Here is a 19733-nt window from a genome sequence, read left to right as displayed (position 1 = left end):
ATTTGCCAGCGCCTAGTGGCAGGTCTGGGAATGCCAGGCTAATAGAACAGAAGAAAGACAGAGAAAAACAACCAGACAAGTGAATAGATAGATTGATTGATTGATTGATTGATTGATTGATTGATTGATTGATTGATTCAGCTGAACAAATGTGCCTACAGGTGCATATAAAAACAATTAAAATATTGCGGAAAACACATTTCATCTAATTCCCCATCCCCATTCATTTAATATATATTAATTTTTATATATTACATATTTTATTTCAGTTTTCTCTGTTCATTATATGTTATCCTTGTAATCGTGTTTATTGTGTATGCTCATCGTCACTGTAAATGAGGGAATAACCTCAGTGTCTTTCCAGTGAAAATAAAGGTTAATGATTGAATGATTGACTGTATTGATTGATTGATCTATGTCTCTACAAGCTGTCTAATAGAGAAAAGAATGCAACAAAAAAAAAGTAAGAAAAAAAAGTAAAAAATGTATTTAAAGCTGCAGTGTGTAGAATTGTGGGTTTTATTTCCTAGCAGATTTTGTAGAAAGTAATTATAATATCCATAAGTACATTTAATTTAGTGTATAATAGCTGAACATTTTTTTTTTACTATAATTTTTTCCCTTAGAAAGGGTCTCATATATGTCCATATTTCTGCATATTTTGGACCAAGACCTAGTGCCGCCATCTTGAAAGTGTCATAGTTGGAATGTCATCAGGTGCATTGTTTAAAATTTAGAATTGTTCTTGTCCTTGAAGGCCACTGTAGCTTCTGTTATTATTCTAAAGGGTTGGGGTTACCCAGGGAGCGCTGCATTCTAGAACTTTGTAGAACTTTCTTGATGATGTCATATTACACACTGCACCTTTAAGTAAAATCTCACCATCCAGTGCGTCCACTGCGTTTCAAAATGAAAATGAATGAAAATTAAAATACCAAAAAAAAAACTTAAACTAAACACAAACAATTAAAACATAACCCCTCACCATCGCGTGCGTCCACCATGTGTCCGTGCTTGAGGAAGACCCTCTCTTCACACCACTGGCAGTGCACCAGCTTACGGAGCTTCTTGGCCGATTCGTCTGCCTGTGTCGGGCCTCGCAGAACTCTGACCACCACCAAGACGAAATGCTCCAGAGCCACGGCTAACAGCACCTCTATGCCTTTGTTACAGCGCGCAGCCGCTCTGGAAGAATACACAGGGAGGAATAAGGGTTTAGGGGTTAGTACACAGTAAAGAATAAGGGTTTAGGGGTTATTTTCAGGGTTCCTACAACTTTTTATGAGAAAAATTCAAACACTTTTCAAGCTATTTCAAAATAACAGTTTTTTATGATCATCTATGGAAAAATTAAGCTGTTTCAGAAATATTTAAAAGTTCCTCGTAGCACCTTTAATTCTCATAAAATAAAATAAAATCTTGTAAAATATCGACTTTCTTATTGTAAATTTTTTTTTTTTATTATTTTTTCTTCAAAAGGGGCCCTTATACTCCTTTAAAAAAGATGTATAAAAAAAAAAAGTCCTCCAGCGGTGCTTCCAATCTTCACGATCCTCCATGCATCTGGCTAGTTTGCCAGTACTTTCTGCTCCCACATCTTTCCGAAGTATGTCTGGCTGGGAGCTCGCGGTGTCTCTGGCAATGACCGGCCAGCCTCATTCTCCTGGATGCTACCTTCTCGCTCAGCCCTGGCAGCCCACCATACAAATGCTTATATAGTTTTTCTTAATGCCTTTGTCATGGGTATACGCTCACCCAGGAACTCCAGCTGGCGTCGTAAAAAAAAACTCTACCACTTTTGTCCAAATGGCTTAAAAGAAATAACACAAACAAAAAGTTCCCCGGAGCACCTTTAAACAATATAACATAACACACATTGAAATAAATAAATAAATAAATAAGAATCTTCCTACCTAGCGACAGTGGCCACCACCATGCGAGCAGCCAGCTCCTTGTAGTACTCTGTGCGTATGATGTGGCAGCCGTAGTGTCTCAGGGTGACGTTGGGAGCTTTGGAGTAGAGCGAGCCGGTGTCTGTGGACGTGACGGAGATAATTCCCAGGTTTCTCACGTTCCTGAAGGCAGCATCCAGGTAGTTCACTGCCGTACCATATGGGTCCAAGTGACTGCAAGAGTCAAGGCATTAAAGAGAGAAAATTAATCATTTTGTTAAAGACCTACTTCAAATAATATGAATGGGCATTGAACTCTGAGATCCTATGTAGTATAAATGTGCAAACATTTTAGAAATCGCTTCATCCTAGCCTGAGAAAAGGCAGAAAGAGTGTTTTATGGTCTCACTGTCTTAACCCTACATTTTACTATGACATCACACTAGTAAAACTGTAGGGTTGGGATTAACAGGACAGCTGGGCCAAGGGAAGACTGAGGGAAGAAAAACCTCATTCATTATATTATAATAGTGATTTTATAATGATAGAACGCCGGTTCCATATGGGTGAAGTATTCCTTTAAAAAGGTGGAGTCAGTTTTTGTCAAAATCTGTGAACATCTCCTCACTGTCTGCTACCTGTCTGTACAGTGTGTGTGCTGCAAAAAATCAGATCCAACCTTCCTACTCACATGTAGTCGAAGGCCCTCAGATGCATGATAACGTTAGCATCCATCTTGGCTACTTCCACAGTAGTGCTGACGGGCTGCGATCCCTTCCCCACCTCCGGGCCTCCTCCGTCGGGCAAGCGAGGGCCGCGAGAGGACCCCCCCTCCACGCCTATCTGGTTCAGCTCACAATTCTCTTTGATCATTTTCACACAGACGTCGCTGATGTCTGTGATTGTGACTTTGACGGAGCTGCGAAGATGTTTGGCCCACTGCAGACCCATGATTCCTGAAATACACACAAGTATTACACGGTTAATTTAGAAGATTCTTGTCTATTTTGCTATTATAACATGTCTTCTTTCATACTAGTATTAATAAAAAAGGTCCAGAATGTACATTAAGGTGTTTATTTGACTAAACCTTGTCTGTTTGCGTCTGTATATTTCTCCTATACAACCATCTTTAATGGACATTATCTCAACATTATTTTTTTTTTTCTGCAATACTCTGAACCAAAAATCTCAACTTCTAAAGCACTTACATCAACTAAACTTTCCATAATCATTCTCAGCACTATTGTTTGTAAACTTTGTTTGTGTGTTGTTAATTGACTGATTCATGAGACATTTTCTTCTTAAAAACATAAACAGAAAATGCATTTTTAATAACACCAGCAGATTTTTTTTTTGATTTTTCTGTAAAAACTTTGGACAATGATATGTTAACTCTGGTTTCATCCAGCATCTAGATGTTTAAAGTCTGTTGACCTGTTGCTCCGAAAGCATCCAGACATTCGATGGGGTTTCTCTCCTCGGCCAAAACCGCCAGCGAACAAAACACCAGCTGCCTGCAACACACACACACACACACACACACACACACACACACACACACACACACACACACACACACACACACACACACACACACACACACACACACACACACACACACACACACACACACACACACACACACACACACACACACACACACACACACACACACACACACACACACACCTACATTAAAGTTGGAGTCAACTGCAAGTTGCTGTCAAAAACACAATTGATTAAAATCAGTGAATATCTCCTTATCATCTGCTACTTTTCTGTACAGACAGTGAGTGAGTGTTTGTCTGTCTGTCTGTCTGTCTGTCTCAATAGTATCCAGCTGCAGCCCCGGAGACAAGCACCCTGGCGTGACAACGACACCCAGGCGTGACGGAAGTAACTGTGGTGTGACGGACGTTACCTGCTTCTAAGTTGTAAACAACGTCAAACAATAACAAGACAGCAGACCGATACTAAGTTTGTGTTATTTATATTGTTTTGGCGATTAGGTTCAGGCATCACAGTTGGGTGGTTAGGGTTAGGGCAAGGGGACAGGGAGAGGTTAGAATATAGATAGAACATTGACGGAACACGGCGGCGGCCATCTTGAGTACGTCACGTCAAACAATAAAAAAGACCGCAGACCGATAGGCTACAAAATTTCGGTTATTTAGTCCTATATTGTTTTGAGGATTAGGTTCAGGCATCACAGCTGGGTGGTTAGGGTTAGGGTTAGGGTTAGGGCAAATGAGTGACATAGCAGACATGTCATGGAAGCTAAATAGTCAAAAATCACGTCCGTCACACCACAGTTACTTCCGTCACGCCTGGGTGTTGTTGTCACGCCAGGGTAACTTGTCTCCGGGGCTGCAGCTGGACCCTACTCGTCTGTCTGTCTGTCTGTGTGTGAGTGTCTGTCTGCCTGTCTGTGTGTCTGTCTGTCTGTGTGTCTGTCTGTCTGTGTGAGTGTTTGTCTGTCTGTCTGTCTGTCTGTGTGTCTGTCTGTCTGTGTGAGTGTTTGTCTGTCTGTCTGCCTGTCTGTCTGCCTGTCTGCCTGTCTGTCTGTCTGTCTGTCTGTCTGTCTGTCTGCCTGTCTGTCTGTCTGTCTGTCTGTCTGTCTGTCTGTCTGTCTGCCTGTCTGTCTGTCTGTCTGTCTGTCTGTCTGTCTGTCTGTCTGCCTGTGTGTCTGTCTGTCTGTCTCCTGACCTGTTGGCTTTCATCTTGCGGTTGAAGTAGGTGTCGCTCTTCTGAGGCGTGGTGTGGTTCGGCAGCAGCTGGACGTTGGTTCCAAGTTCCTTCATGATTTCATACGCCTGGCCGGACGGAGCTGCACACATTCAATAACAATATATTACCGGTAAATAAATCATTTTAATAAATAAAAATAATAATTAAAAAAAGAATAACAGTATGATAATATATAAATAAAAAATTCCAAAATAAAATAAAATAAAATAAAATAAAATAAAATAAAATAAAATAAAATAAAATAAAATAAAATAAAATAAAATAAAATAAAATAAAATAAAATAAAATAAAATAAAATAAAATAAAATAAAATAAAATAAAATAAAATAAAATAAAATAAAATAAAATAAAATAAAATAAAATAAAATAAAATAAAATAAAATAAAATAAAAATGTTCATATAACCAGTGTGTCAGTGTGTGTGTGTGTCTTACCAGGCTCCTCACACATGGCCTCGGAGCTGCCTGTGTAGCTGGCCTCAGTCTCTCCCTTGTTGACGTGTCTCTTCAGGTGGCTCACCATGTCCGTCTTCCTGGCGATCGTCACTGAACACACCACACAGTGATAGTGAGCCACATGTCTACCAGAAGCCTGGGAGCAAAAATGAAGGACAAATGTAAAATTAGTTAAAACAAATATATTTTTTTTAAAATAATAGATTAAAAGAAAGAAATATAATTAAATTTAAGAATAAAGAATACTAATAAAGTAAAAAAAAACTAAAAAAATTAATAACTTAAAAAAAACAATTGACACTTAAAGAAAATAAAATAAAATAAAAAATAAAAAATAATTTTCTTTTACAAAAAATAAGACTTTGGTAAAAGAAGTGTTGTCATCACCTGGTCTCCACTGAGGCTGGGCTTGAGGTTTCTGCACGGCAGGTGACAGATACACATCCTCTGGCCTGTTGAAACATTACAAGGTAGGATTTCATTACTGTACATCTCCTACTTGTTGTTACACACACACACACACACACACACACACACAGAGAGACACAAACACAGAGACACAAACACAGAGACACACACACAGAGACACACACACACACACACACACACACACACACACAGACACAAACACAGAAACACACACACACAGACACACACACACAGACACACACAAATGACCCGTTTCTCAATTCACATGTGAGCCGTTTTCCCACTGCAAGAACTAGGAACCTTTGGAAGAAGTGTAACTAGTTTGAATTCGCACACACACACTCATACAGAGAAAGACAGAGAGACAGACAGGCAGAGACACACACACACACAAACAAAGAGAGACACACACACAGACACACACCTTCAAACTCCACGTAGACTTTCCAGTGCAGGTTCTGTAGATGTCGCCGCAGCTTGTGACTGTAACAAGCTTTGAACTTTTCCTCGGGACACAGAGGACACGACTTACGACCGGCTGAGGACAGAAACACACACAACACACTTTCAATAATAACAATTTATTAAGTTTGGTTTATCAGACAGACAGACACACACACACACACACACACGCACACACTCACTCACTCTCTCACACACACAGACAGGCAGACACACACACACACACACACCTTCAAACTTCACGTAGACAAACACTTTCATTATCAATTCATTTGTAGATTTATTTGTTTACTAATCAGTTACTTGGTTAATAAGATGTCTGTCAAAGTTTCCATTCATTCGAGACACTGCAGGTGAATATAGTAACGCAAAACACTCATTTTCAAATCATTTGTAGGTTATTTTATTGATCCATTAGCTAAAAGTTTGGTTTATCGGGAGCTCAGAAGGTGACGTAGTGGATAGAGCGCGTACCATATCAGCTCCGGCCTTCATTGCAGTGATTAGACATTTAAGAGATGAGAGCTTTTCTTTCATATCATGAAGTGAACTCACCACCATTGAGGTCTACCAGTATCTCCAGACTTTCCAGTTTGGTGTGGATGGAGACATGTCGGTCTGTGTGTAGAAAATAAGAAAAACTTGTTATTTTATCACCAAAATCTCGTTGTTTTAGTGGGCTTTATTCAGCAGATTCTGGATTCTCTCTTCAGCCCAGGTGTCAAGCAAACATGGGAATTCTGCTTTTAAAAAGGTGCAGTCAGTGATTCTGGAGAACGCTTGTTGTCAAAATCCCGTTTTGGTCAAAATCAGTGAATATCTCCTCATGATCTGCTACCCGTCTGTACTGTGTGTGCGCTGAAAAATTGGCTCTGTAAAACGGCTATGTAACAAAGTGTATGTAAACAACAGGGGGCCAATCGTAGATAGCAACATGCCCTTTACAGAGCCTAGGCTGTGTATTAACACTGGATTTATTTTTCAGCACACACACAGTACAGACAGGTAGCGGATTGTGATATTCACTGATATTGACAACAAGTGTTCTCCAGAATCACTGACCCCACACACACACACACACCCACACACACAGACACACACACGTTAATCACCAGAAGTTGTGGTTGAAGGTTTGTTGTCTGCAGCATCATCCTGTGTGGTGGTCGTTGGCTCTGTTGCTACGGCAACCTCTGCATCTGAACTTTCACCTGCACAGGTAAGACACAGAGAAACAAAGGTGAGATTATGTGTTGAATTATTTTTTTATTTTATTTTTTGGCATTTTCCAGCTTTATTAGACAGTACAGAGTTGAAATGGGGAGACAGAGAGAGAGAGAGAGAGAGAGAGAGAGAGAGGGGGGGATGACCTGCAGTAAAGGTCCACAAGGTCGGATTTGAACCCGCGACCACTGCAACGAAGGCCAGAGCCAATATGGTACGCGCTCTATCCACTACGCCACCGGAGCGCCCCAAATATTTTTTTTAAGATTATTTATTTGGGAATTTTTCAAGCCTTATTGACAGTCGTGGACAGACAGAGATGAAATGTGTCAGAGAGGGGAATGACATGCAGAGAACGACCCGGGCTGGATTCTAACCCGGGTCTGCTGTGAAGAGGACAGACAGACAGACAGACAGACAGACAGACAGACAGACAGACAGACAGACAGACAGACAGAGAGGGGAATGACATGCAGAGAACGACCCGGGCTGGATTCTAACCCGGGTCTGCTGTGATCTGCTTATTCTCATATTTCAAACATTATTATTTTGATGTTTTATTTCAAGCTGATGGTAAAGTTTCGTTTTCACTTCTAAATCAAAGGTAAGGATCTTTTGAACAATTTAGGTTAGAGTAACGACAATTGTGTGTGTGTGTGTGTGTGTGTGTGTGTGTGTGTGTGTGTGTGTGTGTGTGTGTGTGTGCGCATTTAAATTAAGACCTTAAAAAAATGCATGATTTCGATTGTTGCCATTTTGGGAGATAGGCAAAAAAAATAAAAAAATTGTTTGGTTTCTTGAAACTCGAACCAAAATTGTCCTATTGACCCTTTCCTTCAAAACAGACGTGAAAACGAAACTAGTGAGTGTCCAGGCACCCCACACTATATCCTATAGTATTTGAGTAAATGTAGGCTACTTAGTTACTACTAGGCCTATGCAATGCAGTACTCATGTAGCATCACATTTCACTCGTGCAAACAGTCTGTACGCTATTTGTTTTATTTGGCTCGTTCACTAACATCACCGTCTTTGTCCCGACGTTACACCGTAAATAAACCGTAAATAACCCGCCAGCTGATGGGCCCTGAAGTGCAGCTCCGTGGTGAGACCGTATCAATTCAAACGGTGTCTCAAATCCACTCTTTAAACCTACTAATACACGCCGTATATTGAGCTTTTCTGTCGCATATGCTTAGCTGTCCACGGCGGTCATATCACTGGCTCGCCTCGGCTAATGTTTGCCCATTGTTTACTGTTGACTGTTTGGGTCCCATGGTGGAGCTCCGTGCTGAGGCCTACTGCAGTTCAAAACTCACATTTCTACGTGTATTCACTTCACATCGCCTATGGTGGCCGACGTGTTATTTTATTCTACACTTTACGGTCACATATTTAGCGTTCAGGCGACAACGGAAAGCGATTTACTCACGTTTGATATCGACGTCCTCCTGGTGAAGCTCTTTCAGGTCGGCCATTACGAATCCTGCTAAGCGACATGGACATACGCAGGAAATGGAATTGAGCTGCCGTAGCCGTACGTACGTAGGCTACGTAAAGTGCGTATACATGCGTAGCTTTGAACGTAGGCTACAAGTGACGTAGGATGATGGAGAGAGAGAGAGAGATAGATAGATAGATAGATAGATAGATAGATAGATAGATAGATAGATAGATAGATAGATAGATAGATAGATAGATAGATAGATAGATAGATAGATAGATAGATAGATAGATAGATAGATAGATAGATAGATAGATAGATAGATAGATAGATAGATAGATAGATAGATAGATAGATAGATAGATAGATAGATAGATGGATAGATAGTGTTTTCTTGTCTGAAGTGAGCATTTTGAAAATAAGACACAGGGGATGAGGGGAAATAACGATATAGGCCTATTAAAAAAAAGTTTAATCAACAACTCTAGTCTTGCAGTTGCTATTCTAAGTCATTATATTAATGTGTGTCTGTGTGTGTGTGTGTGTGTGTGTGTGTGTGTGTGTGTGTGTGTGTGTGTGTGTGTGACAGTGGTAGCTTTCATTTCTGCTTTTATGTCTTGAAGTTTCCCTCTCTCATTTAGGCCTACAACTTACAGTTTAATGTGATAAGTGTGACATACTATAAAATAAAACAAATATTTGAGCAGTTATAGACCTACTTTATACTCCAAGGCAGCATAATACATTTATATATTTAATATTATGTCATTTTGCCTCATGCGTTTACCTCAAAGGGTTACTCAGAAAATAATGTTTCGAAATCTTGGCAGTTGCTAAATTAATGGGAAACTATGAAGCCATACAAATGTGATGTGGCATAAATATAAGGCTAGTTGAAATATCTCACTCACAGTCTGTTCTACTTCACCGGTGGAAATATGAAGGTGTACTGAACTCTGAGATCCTATGTAGCCTAGTATGTATAGGCCTACATGTGTAAACATTTTAGCAATCGGATCATCCTAGCCTGACAAAAGGCAGAAAGAATGTTTTATGGTCTCACTGTCTGACCCTACATTTTACTAATGTGACCCCACTAGTAAAAATGTAGAGTTATGATTAACAGGACAGCTGGGCCAAGGGAAGACTGAGGGAAGAAAAAACCTCATTCGTTATATTATAGCCTAATAGTGATTTTATAATGATAGAACGCTGGTTCCGTATGGGTGAAGTATTCCTTTCACGAAGGGCGTCTGCTGTCTTAACGGTTCAGATATTTAACTGTAGGTTTCAATTTCCCCAGAAACGGTCGGAGGCTTCCTTAAATTTCGTTTTACTTTTTTTCTTCTTAACTTTCGTTTTCCCTGCGTCAGGAGGGAAGCCTCGCACTGTTCGCTCGACATTGTTCGCAAGGCTCAAACCTCATCAGCAAGTCGAGATTGTTCCTTTCATATCATCCCTCTTCTCTCATATTGTCCATAGTCTATCTGAGGGTCTGTGAATCGGACGTTCAAACTGCTTTTTTCACTTCGCCTGGAGTCGGCCGATCTGAAGCGAACAGTTCGCGGTAGTTCGCCTCTCCTCTTCAAGCCTTTTTCTTAGTAAACGACACACACACACACACACACACACACACACACACACACACACACACACACACACACACACACACACACACACACACACACACACACACACACACACACACACACACACACACACACACAGAGCCTCAAGCCGATATAAAACCATCACATCACTCTCACACCAAAGCACAGACCGGACGAGCTGATAACGGAGATAACTGCCGAGGAAACTGCCTGATCATGAGGTGAGCTGCTGCGTCTGCATATGACTTATTATGGCGTCCCCAGAGACCGACATAGCCTATTCACAGTGTCAATTCTAGAAGGCAATGACGATGTTTTTATTCATTTCAGCCACAGATTATTTTTTTTAATAACTATTAATTGATTATCATTAGGATTCGTTAAAGTCCTGGTGGCTATTCAAACGTTACAAATTAAATTAGGCTACAAACGTTTAACTTTTAACCTTTTTTTTTGTCTTTTTAGATTTCCTTGTTTAACCTGTCGCGGCAATGAAATACCAGTTTGTCTAGTTAGTGTGAGACTTGGCAATGAATTCCCAGTTGACACAATGTTAAAGTGTATGATAAAGATCGTTAACGCTTGAAAGCAGAGTCATGAAAACAATCATCAATGGTAGTTATGTCTGAAGAGAAGCAGTCATTCTTCAGTAGATATTGCAAACTGTATTAAAGCTGGGGTATATGATTTCTGATGTCCATTCACTTTGGCACGACTTTGTTGGTGTAGAGCGGGGGTCACTAACAGGCGGACCGCGGTCCGGGTCCGGACCCAGACGCCGTCCTATACGGACCCGGACCTGTAGTCAATACATTATTTAAGTATTTAAAATTTTGACGGGGCGCTTCTATTTTGACCGGCGCAGCTTTTCTAGACTTTACGGTACTGGTTTAGCGTATCAGGAAATGCATTCGAGTTAAGCCATCTCGCCTCCTGCTACTCAGGCAGCCAATCGAATCTGTGGATTCCCGGCTCAGGCTGGCTCACAGACAAAGAGACAGTGAGCTATCATGCGAGAGATGACAGAGAGAAGTGCAAGAATTACGAGAATTTCAGCGAAATAAATCAGATTAGAGTGAGAAAGACAGCGGGAGGAGAGTGAGAGACAGCTTTCTCTCTCGCTCGCCCGCTCGCTCACCGGCTCCGTGTGTCGCGAGCGAGTTAACGAGCGATCAACAGCTGAGTTTTTTCCTATTATTTACTATCTATGGTTTTTTCCCCTTTTGTAAGACTGGTGAAAACCGGTCAAGGTGCAATCATGTGGATTCTCTATTACTCTGATGTAGACCTATGTGTGAATGACACAGACATAAGATTGACATAATCACCAATCGCCAGCAGCACTGCATCTACTGCCCACAACAGCAACAGGAAAAACATTATTTTTTTTATTTTTTTTGTATGTAGTTTCAATTATCTACATTTTAAGTTTTACATATTCTTAGTAATGGCAGAATTTATAAATACAGGTTAATTTTTTAGCAAGATATTTGGCTAGTAGCTACACTAACATTAGCGAAAGCTAGTGGTCATCTGTCCCTCAGTCCAGTTGTTAAGCATCTGGCTGCTAGCAAGTTATGTTGTTTTGTTAATTTTTCTATTCATCTTAACTATATTAAATGTTGACCTTTTCTTTTATTATTTTCCCCAGAATGCACCAGAATGCTCCAATTACATTCTAAAAACACAAAAAAAAACTACTAGGGGGGAAACCCCCAGACCACCCTACAGGGGTTTAGTTTCTGACATGTCACTTTTTCAGAGCTTTTCAAAATTGCAAAATAAAAATCCAGTATTAGACAAAGTGGGAGATTACTATGTTAAACAAACATAGTAGGTATAGTGAAGTTTAGAAATGATACATTGAAATATTTCTCAAATTGCATAATTCATTTTTTTGCACCCCTTCTAATCTCAGATGCACCCAGAGTCATTATGTTCTGCAACACTGAAGTTGCTGCTATACTTTATTTAATTTTTCAAAAATGAATTATATATTTTATCTTTATTTTAAGATTATTATTATATTTATTTTCACCATTTTATTTTTAAATGCAGCCCTTCTCTATGAAGAGATTAGTTTCAGTTGAGTCACTTAAATAATACATATATCTTCAGTATTATATATCTATAATTATTTAAAAGTGAGAATAAATATTGTTGAAATGTTTTTGAATTGTTCTTCCTATATTGATCTGACAGTCAGTTGTTGATTACATGCAGACGTTGATACAACTACTGGCTACTTCACTATATATCACACTGAATCATAACGCAAGTTAGACATTATGATGTTCCGGACCTTTGCTTGAGGACATTTTTTCGAACTGGACCTATTTGAATTTTAGTTGAATACCCCTGGTGTAGAGCGTGTCAGGGAGGGACCATAGGGGAGGGACCAAAGAGAACAAGTGGAGCGGTTGAGGTATTTGGATTCGAATGTCCATCCCAACTGCCATTTCCTCCCCAAATCCGCCACCCCAGCTTTAACACACGAACATTTGCATACATACTGTAATAGATTTTATCAGGATAATCATAATGAGCCATAGTAAGTAGACTGCATACTATCTAAGTTATAAACAACCTGACTTTGTATGACACACATAGTCTAGATGGACGAATAGGTCCATGCGCATAGGGTGGCTTTTTTTTTGCAACCTGTTTTTTTCTAATCCTTGAAGTGTCTATTTTAAGATTCTGCCAGGTAACAGGCTGAACTAAGGGGTTTTCTGGTTTATTTTTAACAGTTTATTACACATTTACCCATTTTGAAAATGAAAACAGCAAAATTAAAGAAAGCATAACTTTTGAAGAAAAAAACATACAGAGGCAAATTAACACATTTTCCCATATAATTCTGACTCAGGGAATTCAGTAAAATAGTTATTTTTAACATTCAAGTACATTTTCCTTGTTTTTCTGGACAAAAACAGCGAAAAACAGCAAAACAATTATAAATGTAGTAAAAATTTAACTGTTTAGCAGTACCTAACTATTAAACTAACTATTTGTATCATCAAAAGCACAATTCCTTCATATATTGCACCTATCTGCTGGACTATATGGCAGGCCCAAGACTCTAAATTTGAACCACATATACCTATTCCCTGGACTGTAGGGAGTAGGAATATGTAGTTCTTATCAAGATTCTAGGTTAGTTAGTTAGTTTAATAGTTAGGTACTGCTAAACAGTTACATTTTTACTACATTTATTAGTTTATTTAATAATAAAAAAATTAAATATAGATGTAATAAAAATGTTTTTGCTGTTTTTCGCTGTTTTCATTTTCGAAATTGGTAAACGGGGTAATGTGAGACACTTTTTACATTTGCTCCCCTCTAAGCGAGCTAAAATGATTTATCAGTCAAATTTACACATTTGCCATTAAGTCAGGATGTTTCCTAGAAATGGGCATTATCAGAATGTATTCAGGATGAAGGGCAGTGAAAATATGATTGTTTAAAAAAAAGCTGAGGGGTAAAGTGAGACACAAGTTGTTTTATTGGGATCATTAATTGAATAAAGACCTATTACTTAGAGTCTATTGATGTTAAAGGTAACTCTCCTGTCCCCCACATACATACATGCCAAACCATGCCCTTGCTGACACCCCTTCAACCATCAACCCCCACCTCCAGCCCACATTGTCTTTTGTCTTATTCAAACTAGTCTCCTTGCTACCTCAAATATAATGGGTTCATTAAAAGAGGGTACAGACACTGTCTCACTTTACCCCACAGCATTTGTCTCACTTTACCCCACTGCCACAATTTGAGAAAAAAACTACCTCTCTCAGCAAATCAAGCTAATCTTCAGTTATCATCATCACATGGTTTCATATGTTGGTAGTTCATCAACATGTATGATATGGCGCTTTTCCACTGCATGGTATCAGCTCAACTCGACTCGACTCGCATTTTTGGCGTTTCCAACGCGAAAACATGGTAGGGGAGAGTGGCCTAAGTTGTGCAACTTTTCACTCAAAGTGACTTTAAAGTGAGGCCTTGACAGTTACAGTATGTGTCCAACTCAAATATGTACATATATTTCAGGATGGTGTGCATCCCTGGCAATAAAAACTTTGGATCTGGAACTGTTTAAGAAATATAGCTTTCGGAAAAAAAAGTTGTCTTGTGGCACAACTTGCCCCCGATGTGGTGTAAGTTGTGCGGTTGGAGAGAATACCATGGGGTAAATTGTGCCATTGCTATATATCTCATAAACTGTAATGCAAGACAAATCCATTAGACAATCACTTATTTAAGGTGTATTTAAAGTAAATAAAGTAAATAGTTGACAAAGATTGAAGGACAATTTTCTTAAACAAGGCCTAGCAGATCTAATGGTTTTACCTGCAAAGCTCACAATGACAAAGTCACCATCATCATCTTTCTGGCCATAGACTATCACTTTCTTTTGGTGACCAGCGTATACAGCCATGCCACTGGCACAACTCTCAGAAATGTACTTTGCACTAGTTGCTCCGTGCTTGTGGAACCAACTGCCACCTGACAAATGTGATTCCCTCTACATTTCTGCCTTTAAATCAAGGCTCAAAACCCATATGTACACCCTGGTGTTTCCTCCCCATTAACTATCTTACCTCTGCACTACTATCTGTGTTTATTTGGATGTATGGGCTTTACGTCTTTTATTTTGGTTATTGTTATTTTACCTTCATTGTTTACCTACTGAATGCACTATGTACAGCACTTTGGACAGTGCAAACTGTCATAAATGTGCTTTTATAAATACATTTTACTTACTTACTTACTTATAACTCACCTAGGCCCTTTGGCACAAATCACCCCAATCCCAGAAATTTGAATAATAAGCATGATGCAGCAATTTAGGGCTGACATCGTGCTAACTGTATAGACTCAAAATGTAGCATACTAAAGCACTAAAACATGTGTCAAATGTTTTCAAACTTGTCTATAAGTGTTCAGACACAATAATCAAAAAACCTTGATCATGGAAATTTTACTTTGAAAGGCAAAACACAGTTTTTTTAGCTTAAATGTGCTTATATCTTATTACTTGTGTCTCCCTTCTTTACAGGATGAGTCAAATGGATGGCTCTTCTTAAATATGTGGTCACATTTCCAATTTCTTCCACGGTTTTCTAGAAACAAGGGGTGGCACAACTTCCAAAATGCACAACTTAGGCCACTCTCCCCTATCTGGTACCTCCTGCGGCTGCTTTTTTTGGTATTGCCTCGCTCTAGGTTCCAAGCGAGCTGAGCCGATGCTAAAAGGTGACGTCGGCAGACGGCCGGCCACTGATTGGCCAGAGACTATTGTCTGGCCAATCAGTGGCCGGCCGTCTGCCGACGCTTCTGATTGGCCAGAGACTACCGGCTTCATTCTGTTGTTTATTCTCCCCAACTCTCCGGGACTTTTGAGTGTATTTACCATGGTATTTACGCCGCGTGCAGCCTACTCTGGCTCTCTTTCATTTGATTTGCATCACAGATCCGATTTTATTTTCCATATATTCGCTAAGCTCACCCAGTGTTGGTTGTTGGGGAAGTTACTTTTAACATACGAGAGGAGACATGTAGGGCAGCTAGCAGCTAGGCTAAATAGAATAGTAGCCAGCTGGGACAGACATGATAGCGAGCGATTACATTACAAGCCTCGGACTAAACTGATTACCTCAATAAAATATTCAGGCTGAGACACGGCTTGCATTTGAAAACACGTATCCTGAAACAAGCACTAAACAGTCAACTTTATGATGCCCGTGTTTACGTGCATAGGGATGTACGTGACGCATCCCTACAGCTGACTGTGTGGCAGAGTCACACATCGGGACAACAACCATCCCTTTTAATGGCCCGTAGCAATATTCTTCTACATCTTTTAGCAAACAGATACAAGGGGGGTATTTCTTAAACATTTTTCATCCGTGTTTTTGGCGGTTGGTTCAGTTAATAGTGCAACAACTGCTCGTAATTTCTGCTTTGCTACTTTGCTCCGGAGTGGGCTTTCAGCCCCTTACGACAACCCCACGTTCAGGAGGTACTATTTGCGGTGGAAAACGACCCGTGCTGCTACCAAACCAAGTTGAACTGAGTCGAGTTGAGTCAAGTCGAGCTACATGTGCGGTGGAAAAGCGCCAATAGAAGCTTTTCTACCTGAATCAATTTGCTTTGGCACAACAATCGATTAAGTTGACAGCAAGAAAATGTACTTTTACATGCAAAAAAGAAATTTTTGTGAAAATAACATGCTTACAATATCACCATGAGGTCCTATCTTTCATGGCCAAGGGGAAATGAGAGGGTCTTGAAAACATATATCTCACATGACCAAAAATGTGTTCCATTGCTTAGATAAAGGGGGTGTCTCACATTACCCGATGGCTCACATTCCCCCGTTCTCCCCTACTGTGATTTTTATTTTTATTTATTTTTTTTAATACATTTGCAAAAAGCTCAAACAAACTTTTTTTAAGTTGTTATTATGGGGTATTATGTGTATAATTTTGAGGAAAAATATAAATTTAATCTGGCGTTATTCCAGGCTGAAACATTACGCAATGTGAAAAAAGTGACGCACTGTGAATAATTCCGTATGGACTTTATCTGCTTACTTTTACCACAGTGCTCATGCTGATCTGCAGTCAAGTTGATTGCATTGTGCTTGCTGCTGCTGCTGCTGTAAATAAGCTATAGCATTAATGCATCCAGGGCAGTAATCCATTTCACTAAAAAGTATTACTTCATAAAAAAAATATATAGAAGAAAAATAATACAAAATTAATGCCGATGCCGATTATTCTGAAATATGCTCTAATTAACCGATTTAATCGGTCGGGCCCTAATTCATTGCATCATAATCCATAATTCTTCTCTTCCTCTGTTTTTCCACGATAAATAAACAATGTTCATCCAAACATAACCCCGATCATAATGTCCTGAACTACTGAAGATGTGTTTTAACATGACATGTTTTCATTCTCCTTCAGTGCTGCACAGAATCAAACACTGGAGTCCAAACTGGAGGCCCTGCAGTGCCACTTCACCTGGGATCTGGACGAAGGCGATAACAAACTCTTCTGGCTCAGGGACAAGCTGGTGGACGTCGGGACAGAGGAGGGAAACCGCTGGCTGGGTCACATCTACAACCTGAGGGGGTACATCCAGTACAAGCTGGGCTTCACCGAAGACGCCCAGAGCTTCTTCACCAAGGCTGCAGAGGCTTTCTGCAACATCAGAGAAGCAGATGAAGGTCCGTGGTTAGTGGTGAACTATGGGAACCTGGCCTGGCTGCACCATCTCCTGGGAGACAAAGTAAAGAGTCAGGATTACCTGTCAAAGGTCGACGCCCTGATGCAGAAATACCCATCTCCATCCCAGCACCAGCTCCATGCAGAGACCTACGCTGAGAAAGCCTGGACCCTGATGAAGTTCAGCAGAGACAAGCAGCTGCTGGCTGTAGATTACTTTGAGAAAGCCATCGGGATGCAGCCGGAGATGGTGGAGTGGCGTACCAGCCAGGTCATAGCGTTGGTGAGTGCTTCAAAGCACAGCACCACAGGGCTAAAGGATGAAATCCTGGAGAAAATGAGAATCGCCAAAGAACAAGATCCAGAGAACTTGTACCTCGCTGTTCGCTACCTTGAGCAACGTGCCAAGAAAGAAGATAGAATTGATAAAGATGAAGTGCGTGAGTTAGGCAGAGAGATTTTGAGAAATCCTGTGAGCAGCTACGGTGGTATGAGAGCAGTTCTATCGGTTTATAGAAGATATTTACCTGTTGATGAGGCCATTGCTCTGGCAGAGGAGGCTCTGGAAAACCATCCAGATGTGCGTTTTCTGAAGAAATGTGTTGCACTCTCCTACAAATGGAAGATAATTTTTTCCAGGGAGAGTCGCCCAGAGCAAAGCATGATAGAAAAAGCAATCCGTCTCCACAAGGAGGTGATCACTCTTTACCCTCATTCTTCACTTGTGAAGAAAATAGATCTCGCAAATATCTACGCAAAGAAAGATCAGGGCACAGCTGAGCAGATGTACCAGGATCTTCTTAAAATGGATCTGGAACCAGCAGAAAAACAGGTGGTTTACAACCAATATGCAAGATATTTATTCTTTGATCGTAGGGATTACCGCAATTCAATAAAATATAACATGAAGGCGGCAGAGATACCGAAACAATCCTTCTTTCGTGACAGCAGCATTAAAGCTCTGGAGAAAGTTAGGGACAGACGCAGGGACCCAATGTGTAGAGAAATAGAGAAGTGTCTAAAAAACCTACCAAAGCTGTAGTGTTTTAACCAGCCATGGTTCTCAATCCAGACAGAAATGTAGGTGTTGCCATCACCTACCCAAATCTGTACATACTGATACATTAGATTGGGTGAAAATGAGTAAAAATAGCAGGAAAAATTATTAAAAATTGCATCCAAGATTATTTGGCCAAAGTTGTTGATGTCAAACAGGTCCAAAAAGATCCAGCAAAAGTGGATTTAAAACATGAGATAACAGATGCAAGAGTGCCCTCTAGTGGGGGTTCAGGTGTGGTTTGACCCTTTGACAAGCACAGTAGTTGAAGCATAGTGCCACTCTTAAGCCTCAGTCACATTATGATCTAAAACACACAAAAAAGACACAAGTCATCTCCGGCAACCAATAGTCACCTTGACAGTTCACGATTGAGGGAATATTGTGTTAAACCATCAAGTTTAATCTCTCTTTTTTTCATAACATACTTATAACCACTGTGTTTATTCAATTCCTGTTGTGTTGATTTTCTTTTCTTAAATATGTATTTTAAGTGATATGAGAAGATAATCTATGAAATCAGTTTAGTGTCTTTGTAAGGAAATAAAGGGTTCCTTAGTCTGTGGGGATGTTGTCTTGGGAATGTGCCTTAGGGTATTTTCATTCATTTTCATAGCTTCCATGTAAACATAGTGTTTACGTATTTACTATATTACTGTTGGGTTGATTTTTCTTCCTTAGCTCTGAATAAGTTAAGATGAGAACAAAATACTTGTGAAAGATAAAACTGTCTAATAGTTCATTTGATGTATAACCTGAATATAATCAACACATGTAACTGACTGTTTGCACAGAAAGTATGTTTAGCTCTGTCTCAGTTGTACACAATACTAATAAAGATACATTATGGGCACTAAAAGGTCTTCTGTAAATTGATTGTTTTGGTGGTTACTATGCAAGAAATACATGTACTCAACATGGTTTTGCAGGACTGTTCAGATTCAGATTCAGATTCAGATTTTATTTGTCACATACACAATACATTGCAGTGAAATGTTCACAGTCGGCTCCATGCTAAACGCATAACAAACATAACAAAACAGTAAATACATTCAATATGTCAGGGGGTTATTGCACAAAGTCTAAAGAGCGGGGGGGTTACTTAAATAAATATATATATATAGATATATATAAGTGCAGTTGCTCAAAGTGCTTTAATCAGTGCCATTTAGAT

The 19733-nt window shown here is 39.8% G+C and overlaps 2 protein-coding genes across 2 annotated transcripts in view; one reads left to right on the top strand and one right to left on the bottom strand.

Annotated features, from left to right (window-relative positions):
• The window catches only part of trmt1l (tRNA methyltransferase 1-like), a 16793-nt gene extending 8095 nt beyond the window's left edge, over nt 1-8698 (bottom strand). Inside the window, exons 1-11 of the mRNA XM_080032756.1 lie at nt 8643-8698; nt 7102-7197; nt 6545-6607; nt 5952-6065; nt 5486-5550; nt 5078-5234; nt 4602-4722; nt 3330-3409; nt 2584-2848; nt 1914-2126; nt 986-1185 (exon numbers count right to left, since the gene is read on the bottom strand). Coding sequence (XP_079888882.1) covers nt 986-1185; nt 1914-2126; nt 2584-2848; nt 3330-3409; nt 4602-4722; nt 5078-5234; nt 5486-5550; nt 5952-6065; nt 6545-6607; nt 7102-7197; nt 8643-8688 — 1420 coding nt within the window. The 5' untranslated portion in view covers nt 8689-8698. The remainder of the gene's footprint in view (nt 1-985; nt 1186-1913; nt 2127-2583; nt 2849-3329; nt 3410-4601; nt 4723-5077; nt 5235-5485; nt 5551-5951; nt 6066-6544; nt 6608-7101; nt 7198-8642) is intronic.
• Nucleotides 8699-10365: 1667 nt separating this feature from the next.
• On the top strand, nt 10366-19410 carry LOC307254220 (interferon-induced protein with tetratricopeptide repeats 1-like). The gene is made up of 2 exons (XM_080032511.1): nt 10366-10485; nt 17242-19410. Exons 1-2 carry the CDS (start codon nt 10481-10483, stop codon nt 18542-18544), a joined length of 1308 nt encoding a protein of 435 aa, XP_079888637.1. The 5' UTR covers nt 10366-10480; the 3' UTR covers nt 18545-19410.
• The last annotated feature ends 323 nt before the right edge of the window (nt 19411-19733 follow it).

Source organism: Ammodytes marinus (genome assembly GCF_949987685.1).
Source record: "Ammodytes marinus genome assembly, chromosome: 8".
Lineage (NCBI taxonomy): Eukaryota > Metazoa > Chordata > Actinopteri > Uranoscopiformes > Ammodytidae > Ammodytes > Ammodytes marinus.
The sequence above is the reverse complement of the archived record's forward strand: the minus strand, read 5'-3'. Positions and strand labels throughout refer to the sequence as shown.